This window comes from Acyrthosiphon pisum, chromosome A1 (assembly GCF_005508785.2).
Source record: "Acyrthosiphon pisum isolate AL4f chromosome A1, pea_aphid_22Mar2018_4r6ur, whole genome shotgun sequence".
NCBI classification, from domain to species: Eukaryota; Metazoa; Arthropoda; class Insecta; order Hemiptera; family Aphididae; genus Acyrthosiphon; species Acyrthosiphon pisum.
The window spans coordinates 34641568-34652045 of NC_042494.1; the positions used below are offsets into that span (position 1 = coordinate 34641568).

A 10478-nucleotide genomic window follows, 5' to 3' on the forward strand; every position below is an offset into this window, starting at 1 on the left:
TACAACCGTGCGTGCAACCACGAACTACTACATAGGACTGGACACTGTATAAAATAAGGTGGCTGCAAAGTTGTACGGTGGTCGTACCATAGATATTAAAGAATGGATGGGCCATTTACGGGAACGAACATGAACATTTGTTGAGGTTATAGAGGGTCTTTATACTCTTATCACAAATAGATATATGTATAATTATTGTATATAATTTATGATAAGACCTCTGGCAGAATGAGAAGCAATGATAAAAAACAGTCTTTCTCTCTCCCCCATCCCGGCCCCATGACCCTCTATTTTGTTAATATAGCCATGGCCTATCCATTCTTTAATATCTATGGGTCGTACGTTTGCTATGTAGCTGCTCTCTGGTGGTATTTTTTATACTGTGCTGTTGTAAATTATTTTATGTGATAAGTCGTGATTAGTCACTAGTGATAACTGAAAAACGATTAAAAATTCAAAAATTCAAATCAACGACAAACTTTTTATATTCACTATTATGTCTAAATAAATGAATGCGTATTACTAGTTACTATGTTGCTACCAATTTGGAAAGTTTTTTTTTGCGTGATTTCTAACTTGCTTTTGATTAGACATACGTGAGTATTGTCTCATTCTCATGGTAATATAATAAGTAATTATAAATTACATATTTATAATTATATTTAATTACATATTCATAAATTTTTCATATTTCATAATATTATGTTTATAAAAGTAAAATTCTAAATGTAGTAAATCTAGTACGTCACTAGATAGCATCACAGTCGCAAACGTACATACCCGTACAACTTTGTGACCGGTGTCCCGCCCTCCCCCTGCCCGGAGTGTCCAGTCCTATGTAGTAGTTCGTGCGTGCAACCCACAAATATACCGGGTGATTTTTTTATCAAACAACACTCGATATTTCAAGGAGTGTAAATTTTTTACATAGTTTCAAGTCGCTTATAAAACAACGTTTTTATTAAAAAATTTTATATTTTTAAATATTTTTTATCTTTATAATTTTTAGTTTTTAGTTCTTTACTTTTTTGAATGACAATATATGGTTTTAATTTTATATTCCAAAGCAGAATATTTTTCTTAGTGTTTTGATACATGAAAATCAAATTTGGGGCGAGTAGTTATGAGTTGTAAGTATTTAAAGTTTAGATGAGCGGAGTGAAGTGGTACGGGATTACCTCACGAAATGTTTGTCCACATCTCCGCTATTCAAAACTTTGAATATTTATAACTCATAAACTACTCACCCCAACTTCGATTTTCATTACATATGATTAATAATTAATTATAAGTAATAATTAAAGATCTATATTATTCTATATTCTAATTACAATTAATTAGGTACGCAAAGTTTAGATTAATTTCTTATATTATCTATATACCATATATTTCCTTTTAGCATTACTAGCGCTGTCTAAGACGACTAATCCATGCTCGTTGGGCAACCATTATATCTTTAATCGTGGTCATCATAAAGCACTATTCGTTATAGGCCGATGTTTAACCTGTATATCTTAAATCGTGGCCTGTAATAAATATTGTGTAATTTTCTTATCTAAATATAAATTAATGATAAAAACCCGCCATTTTGATTCCATTCGATTCTCTGTCCGACTGTCCCTAGACGCTTGTCTGGTTCCACAACTCTATAAAATAAATGGACCCTCTCATAATTTTGTTATCATAGAATGAAGAACTAATGAGCGCTCCTCGTGGGATATTTTTGAAACATTAACCATATTAAGCCATAGACTATTCAAGAGTTGGCCGCTAGGGTTCATCACAATCTAGTTCTACGGGGAGCCTTATATATTTATATATATATATATATATTTATTTATATATATATATATAGCCTTTTTATATTGTTCTGTGCCTTATCGCAAAACATATTGAACGGTCCATGTGTTATAAGCAATTTAATATAGGAGTTGCGTAACCAGTATATCTTAAGCCATAGTTCAAGGCCACAATCGCCCAATTTGGCCAATTCACGGAGTTTCATACCCTTGATAGTAGAGATCACGATTTAAGATAGTATCTTTAAGTTACTATCTTAAATCTTGGTAGAGATTATGACACTGATACGTAAAAATAATAGTCCACTAATAGCGCTAGTAGTGGAATCGGGATTAATTTCCCATGCCATCTTATCTGTTATCATAGCAACCCATAAACCTATAAAAGGGCCTTCTTTTATAGGTCTATGGGGCAACCATACTATCTTAAATCTTGCTGCCGGAATCAGGACTATTATAGAGCACGATCTTAGAAGTTAGAAGATTATTTATTATTATCTTAGATCTTCTTAGACCGCCAATATGGCGATCAAAAGCTTATCAAATTGATAAGCTGAAACGGGCGCGCTGTGTATTATTTATGTGTTACTTTTCCATCTCGCCTGTTTCAGACCACCCCCCGCTGACCTGTAAATTGATAAGCTTTTGATCACCAATAGAGCAGTGGCGTGGCGAACTAAAAATTGTCCAGAGGCAAATTACAAATATTTCAAGTATTGATGCATAATAATATAATATATATAATTATATTTCAGATCATTATTATTACCTATTGAGTATATCATATTACATACTTTACTAGGGAACCCACTGGTTACCACCCACCCAGGGGCGGATTTACCCATAGGTCACCAAGGCACTGGCCTAGGGCGCAATATTTTTAGGGGCGCAAATTTCAGTTAATTTTTACTTTTTAGTTTTTCATAATTTCATAATTCTATTTACCTAAATTTATATTTTATAATAATTTTTTTTCGTATACAACTTACATGAAACTGGAAAATGGCTCACAAAGTCACGTCGCAGTAACGTTTTAATTTATAAGCTATAATAACCTTGCCGTTTGAGTTTAATCCTTCGATATCGACACTCGACGAGGCAGTTGCCGGCGTTGCCTATGTTAATGCATGGGAGATGGTATACGGGTGTGCGGCGTAAACACGTACAATATTGTGAATGGCGCATGCGCAAAACGCCAGCCAAGGCGGTCAAATATACTGCCTCGGGCCACCGGGCACCGAGTACATTACTACATTGTATATAACCGCTCTACTAGCTAGGTGAGGACAGCTCGCACAGTGCTTAGTGGAATGACCCGCCTCACCCCGCACCCAGCACCACAATATTAGAATACTGGAATTAATTCTGGAAATTAGGTGTATTGATAAAGTAATTAATAATAATAAATATTGCGACGACGCGCGTCTCCTGTATAGTGCATACTGCATACTGCTCAGAAATTTGCTAATCGATTACGATTATAGAGACTAGAGTGCTCAGATAAATCAAGGCGCAAAATGATTTAATTATTGTACAATACAAATTTACCTATGCAAAATTGTATTAATATTTGTTTAGTTGGTATGTATAAATATAAAAATACCTAAATACAATTTTTATAGTTTTGTTTTAGTTCATAGAACATTACTCCCCCCCCCCCGTGGGAGCACGCGAATGTATGGGGCGCTAGTGTTGTAATGCCTAAGGGCGGAAAAATTGTAAGTCCGCCTCTGCACCCACCCCTCTTTTTAAGAAAAATGTTAGAGGCAATTGCCTCTGAAATTACCGTTCACAACGCCACCGTTATAGAGTAAGATAGAGGACTGGAACCGATATGATGGTTAGATGATGGGGAGCCGGACCGCAATTGTCTTGGTACCTTCTACTATGCTTCTACCCTTCTCTGCCCAACTTGGTACATAGCCAACATCACAGAATAGATAAATGCTAACATGCTTGGTAAAATATAGACTATTTAAATTTAGATTTTTATCATTATTATTTTATCACCATTAAATGTTCTGATTTCCATCCAGCCACTGTCTAGAAAACTTGCTATGTACTACAGAATTCAGTTGCTCACTTTTGTGCTTCGGACCCGTTAAAAATTTGCTCGTTTCCAGTCCTCGAGATCAGTCTTTCTATCTAGTCGGTGGTATTCACAATATAAAAACCGGCCTTCGGGCGAATGGTGGCGCTACCTGCACGAAACATTTGTATGATACCGAACTGCCGACAAAATTTGCGACCAGTCACCGGAATAATATTATTAATATTATGTACAAGACGTGGTGTCGCTTCATCTTCTTACTTTCCTATGGTCTACATTGTGGCCGTGACCCTTGGTTCGTAGAGTAATAATATTACCCGCCGTGGTTATCTATTTCTATTTCCTTCATTATCCATATTCCATGCCATTATCCTGCCATTCAACACCACTCACCAGTGTGACATGAACACCAAATAGCAATCAGGCACGATCGCATCGTTTCTCAAAGATATCACGTGCCGCCGATCACCGCACGTCCACACACAAGTTCCACTACCTTCTAGCTTCTACGATAATTTTACAATTATTTACAATTAATATAAATAAATATTATAAACTATAATAAACAGGTATATCTATATAAAACAACGATGTTGCCACTTTCCACTGACCACGACATGTCGGAATTAAGTCATCGTCGTCGTTTCGGGTACTAAGTAGAAAGTGCTAGTAACTAGAAAATGTTTGTGGGCTTGTGGCTTATAAAGTTTTAGTTGAATACATTTTCGTGTTTGTATAATGTTTTATCCAATTCATCGTTCATTTTTAGTTTTTCGTAAGATTTAAATATCGTCCGTCCGAATATGGAATAATAAAAACGTTAACATAACAAATCGGCTGCGATAGCTGCTGCCGCCACATTCTATAGTATACTTGTCTATGCATTCTACTGGGTAGTGGCGCTCGGCGCTCGCCAAACGGACGTAAGACACACGTTGCGGTTGCACAATGACGATATTATAAATTTTTTATGATATAATATATTATGTTACGTTCACGTTATCAATGACGAAGACTACGAAGTACGGATAACGAGTTACGACGGTGGACGGACGACGACGACGACGACTGCGACGCGCGCGCCGAGGAACGTACATAGCGGACAGTTGGACAGGCTGCGTGCGCCATACAAAAGATGGCTGTGCTGTAAACAAAAAATAAATAAATAAATGTCACGCCCCTTTTAGAGAATAATAATAAAAAAAAAAAAAGAAAAGAAAGAAGGAAAAAAACCAAAACACCTTTTTTTCCGTCTTCGCTAATCGGTACACATTACGGTCGGGGTGTGTTTCGCGTATTTTTTTTCGCGATATTGTCGTTACCCGTGGTTATTGTCGTCGCCTCTGCGATATAAGTTGACGCCGTCGTCAAGCCGAACGCCGCCGCCGACCGGTGTAGCACCGCACGGGACCAGTGACCACCGACCACAACGCCGCACAAGAGCGCCCTTTGTCTTGCTGTGCTGTTGACCGACCAGACGACGACGACGAAGCCGAAGACGAATATAATTAAATAATGACTGAATACAAACTGGTCGTCGTCGGTGGTAAGTAGTTGTTGCACTACCCACGGACGTTAGCGATTTTGTGTGAACACATCCACAACCAACGCCAATCGCCAAAAACCCCGACAGAGTGTAGGTATTTTGTACGGGCCAAATGTCTGATCCCTGTACCCGGCGTCCATCGAAATTGCACGACTTGTTCTGTGTGGATGGTCATTGTCTAGCGTTTCGCTGACTCTTGACGAATGCGTTATTGGCTGTGAGCCGAAGGCAGTATGTGTGTTACTTGCGCTGATTTCCACTGAGGCTTCCTTCCTCCCGGTATCTATAAATCAACAATCGTCCCGTACGATCTTACCAGCACACTCGATTCAATTTACTCACATATTACCCAAACTAGTACATCTTACACTCATATTCTATGAGTTTTTAAGGTCTTGTAGATCTGTAGATCAACTCCCTGAATCTTATCTCTTAACATTCTTTAGAAAAAAATTTGAAACATTTTCATCCTTGGTACTTTTTAGGTTTAAAGTTTTTTTGCAGTACTTACTGTACATTCTTTTGTCTTATCAATTTCACAAAATGTATTTTCATTGCATTCAATCGAGAGTTATTTTTTGATTTAGGTCAGTATTAAAATATAAGTATATTATTAATTTCAAACAGTTCTTCTCATTTAAAACTTCATCATCATTTACCTATATCTTTATGTTTATTTTGTCTACTATTATTATTTATTGGTTGTAGTTATTGGCTAGATTTATTACTTTTTATTATAATTTATAGTCTCTATTTATGAATACACACTACTAACAGAAACTTCATAAAAACTTTGATGTATATTAGTCAGTTTCATAACCTATGAATACAGATTTCTGTATACCTACCAACAAGTTGTACATTTAACAAAAATAATAAATTAAATAATTATTGCTACTATGCCTTAAGTAGGTATATAATATATATTATGTTATATTATATATTATTCTTAATGCATTATTTAACATTCTGTTTTTCAGCTGGCGGCGTCGGTAAAAGTGCCTTAACAATACAGTTAATACAGAACCAGTATGTTTTAATTTCATTTATAACTACTTTAAATATTTTACGATTATTTTAGTTAAAAGTTAACTTATAAATATATTTATTTTTATTTTACAGCTTTGTGGACGAGTATGATCCAACAATTGGTTAGTTTTATATTAGTTTTTATTTTATTTAGGGAAACCTATGTAGGTAATTACCTTTTTATTTGTTGATCATTTTTTAGATAATACATTTTATATACTTGATGTGAGCATAATTTATATTAATGATGTTGCTGTTTGTTTTCAGAGGATTCTTATCGTAAACAAGTAGTAATTGATGGAGAAACGTGTCTACTTGATATTTTAGACACGGCGGGTCAAGAAGAATATAGGTAAGTTTTTTTTTTATGTAATTTGTGACTACAAGAAGTTAATAATATATATTTTTTTATAGTGCTATGCGTGATCAATATATGAGAACCGGTGAAGGTTTTCTTCTTGTATTTGCTATTAATAATACCAAATCATTTGAAGATATCAGTAATTACAGGGAACAGATAAAACGAGTAAAAGATGCGGAGGATGTCCCAATGGTTTGTAAGTATCAAAGTATTCATTCGTTGAACTCTTATTATGATGTAAATTATTATTACTTATGGTATCATGTTTATCACAGCATTTTAAACACTTGAAGTATTATCCATTCAGATATTTAGATTGTGATAAATTATAAATTGTTTGAAATGTTGATTTATTAATTACCTACTTTATATTTACTTTAATTTTCAGTGGTAGGCAATAAGTGTGATCTACAAAGTAGAGCGATAGATGTTAAAGCAGCATCTGATTTAGCTAAACAATATGGTGTACCATTTATTGAGACATCAGCTAAAACGAGACAAGGTGTTGATGAAGCGTTTTATACTTTGGTTAGAGAAATTAGGAAAGATGTAAGTAGTAATTTAATAGTGTATATTATGTATTAGTATTATAATTATTTATTAATATTATAGAAAGAACAAAGGTTGCGAGAAAAACGTAAAGCAAAACCAAGAAGGAAACGCAAGCACTGTTACCTCTTTTGAATATGAGTGAAACAAAAGGAGTTTTTTTATTTAAATTAAAAAAGGACCGAACAAGAGTGTCCTCGTCGTATTTTAATTAATGTAAACACACTTTTGGCTCAGGAAAGTGTGTTTTCATCATTTATAATATTGTTCAGTTAAAAGCATGTATTGAATATATTTATTTGAATGATAAACAAACAAACATAATAACTTTTGGAATCCCGATCAATAGAAATTTATGTTCAAAGAAAGAACATTATACAGAGGACCCCTTTAACAAGCTGACATCTTGTTTTGAGATCCGATTTTAATATTGCTATTTTTATCGTCTTATTATTAATAAAAATTTAAAAAATATATATTTATAGTGTTATTCGATTATCTAAAATATTTTCCTGCCCCATTTATTTTTCTCAAAATCGTGCTTCCAGTATTCTTAGGAGCTATTGATTTGTGCATAGGCTTTACTACAATTTATTATTATTTTTTTTTTTTAGTCAATATCTATGTGATTCTATTGTTTGAGAGGACGTCATACCCGCATGTGTTGTCTCTGTCTAATAAACTCATATAATAACAAATTGCACTGTCTAAATAATTTGTTTAAGAGGATATCAGCACAATATTTGTTTTCTCTGGCCCATTAGCGATACGGATCAATAGCATACATGTAAAATCATTATTGAGTAATTTTAGAGTGAAATTACCAATGACAAAAATTATGAGGATAATATTTTTAGGTATGACATATCGGTTTTAAATTGTATTATTATTTGACAATATGCAACTTTAAAAACAAAAACAATAAATGTTATACGTTAAATGGATATTAAATTGTTTTGAGAGGTAATATTAAACAAATCGATACGTCATACCTCGAAAAAATATGATTTTGAGTAAATGCATTTAGTTTATGTTGTACATGGGCCAGAGATAGAAAACAAACAGATCACTGACATCTCTTAACTTTTATGTTTAATTTTAAAGTGAATTGATCTATTACCAAATTTAGAAGTAAGAATATTATCTAATGAATGACAGGTTTTTTTATATTGTAATTTTAAAGTGAGTTATGATTTTGTACACTTTTAAATCCATTACAGAGGAGTTGGAGTATAAAAAAAACCTGTAATGCACTAGATGATATTTTTACTCAAATTTGGTTTTAGGTCAATTCACCCTAATATTAAAAATAACAGAGTTCAATAAATTATTCAGAACATACAATTTGATATGTTATGCGTTTGTAAAGGTGGGTACACATTAGAGTCCAAACACGAATTAATGAACGAATTCGAAACCATATCGAACGCTTTGATCAACTGCCTTTGGAGCAAACGCTTCTGAATGTGAACAAATGCATCTGTACTTGTTCGGCTATACTGTTTACATTGGTTCGTTCGGTAGCATTTGTTCGTGTTCGTGCTCTAATGTAAGATGACGCTACACTGGTCTTTATTGTCTCTGTCTTACAAATACATAACATAGCAAATTTACACTCAGCAGATCACGCTTAACTCCGTTAGTTTAAAAATTAGAGTGAATCAACCTATTATGAAACTTGATGGTAAGAACATTATTTGTTTTTATATGGTTTTTTTTTTTACAAAAGTTCAGTTTATAAGTGGGTTATGGGCATTCTTAATTTACGCTCTATTATTTACGCATAAATTGCTAAAAAATTGAACTATTGTAAAAAAAATTCTCAAACAAACACAGATAAAGTTCTTACCATCAATTTTCAAAATAGGCATTCACTCTTATTTTTAAACAAACGGAGCTAAACGTGATCGGCTGAGCTTAAATTTGGTATGTAACGCACTTTTTAAGACAGATGTCCGTACGTATACGGGTATGAAACAACAAATGCCTGTATAGTGTTCTCTTAAGATAGACAATACAGAAGGTATGATGTCCTCAACATCAATAAACAATATTATTATCTTATCTTTTGAATGGTTAACTGGTTTAACTACTTTATTTTCTTTTTACTTAAATCATAGTATAAAATCAACGAAATGTAATACTTTAATTATTTCTAGTTAAAATGTATATCATTTTTTTAAATTACAAATACATTTGGTCAATATAAAACTATGTTATAATTCCTGTTCAAATTATTTTTACTTATTTTATTAGAAGATTTCTATTTCCACTCTGCCTTGTGATCAGAAGTAACATATGTATATTTTATTGATAATTGTTTTTTTTTATATATAAAATAAAATATGTGTTTAGCTGATCAGAAGGTGCAGATGACTTACAGGGATTATAAGTAGGACATCCGTGCCAAAACTACTCACTATTCAAGTATTTATTTCTTAAGTCTTATTTTTTATACACGCCTAATATTAAAATATTCATTATGATTGTAGTTGTTTCAATTTTATTATTATTTATTATTATTATTATTATTATTATTTTTTTTTTTTTTAATGATAATTTTTTTTAGTTAAATTGTTTAAAATACAGGACTAATACTTAGTGAAAGATACCTTTGGCCTTTGGGGATAATTTTATTATTGAAAAAGAACAAAAATATATACTATAATTATTAAGTTAACTATTTCAACAAAGGCCTCATTGGACATTTATAATACTCATAATTTGACTACATTATATATATTGTAATTTAACGAGCTTTTCATGTTGAAGTTCATGTTTGATCAAGATGTTAAGAAAATAATTTTTTATTAGTATTTTTATTTAATTTTTTTAATTTTTGTGATCATTATATTAGGATACAATCAGCATGTTATTACCAAAACTTATTATAATATAATGCTATCTGATAATATATTTAAAAAAATGTGAATTTTGATTCCTTTCAAATGTGTGATTAATGAATTAATATCTTATTACCTTGGTTTCTAATTTATTACTGCATTTTTATGAAGCAATTAAATTGGTTCATATATATCTTAAAACAATTTTTTAATAAATGTTTAACTTTACTGTTAATACATAATACCTAAATACACTAAATATATTTTAATAATTATTTGACCATCAATATTTGGTTCAAAC

At 32.4% G+C, this 10478-nt stretch overlaps 1 protein-coding gene across 3 annotated transcripts; it reads left to right on the forward strand.

Annotated features, from left to right (window-relative positions):
* The first annotated feature begins 4961 nt into the window (after positions 1-4961).
* Positions 4962-10243, forward strand: LOC100159403 (K-ras-like). 3 transcript variants are annotated; one of them, NM_001161929.2, is given in 7 exon segments: positions 4962-5395; positions 6376-6424; positions 6518-6546; positions 6692-6776; positions 6839-6981; positions 7174-7334; positions 7398-7810. In NM_001161929.2, coding segments are annotated over 7 exon segments (570 nt in total). In that variant the 5' UTR covers positions 4962-5364; the 3' UTR covers positions 7470-7810.
* Positions 10244-10478: the final 235 nt, after the last annotated feature.

Bases quoted from the DNA above. Each gene is read 5' to 3' on its own strand.
- LOC100159403 (XM_016802159.2), top strand. From the start codon at position 6,532: ATGATCCAACAATTGGTTAGTTTTATATTAGTTTTTATTTTATTTAGG. The intron at 6,593-6,691 runs GTAATTACCTTT...GTTTGTTTTCAG, and splicing joins ATTTAGGGAAACCTATGTAG to AGGATTCTTATCGTAAACAA. The intron at 6,777-6,838 runs GTAAGTTTTTTT...ATTTTTTTATAG, and splicing joins GCGGGTCAAGAAGAATATAG to TGCTATGCGTGATCAATATA.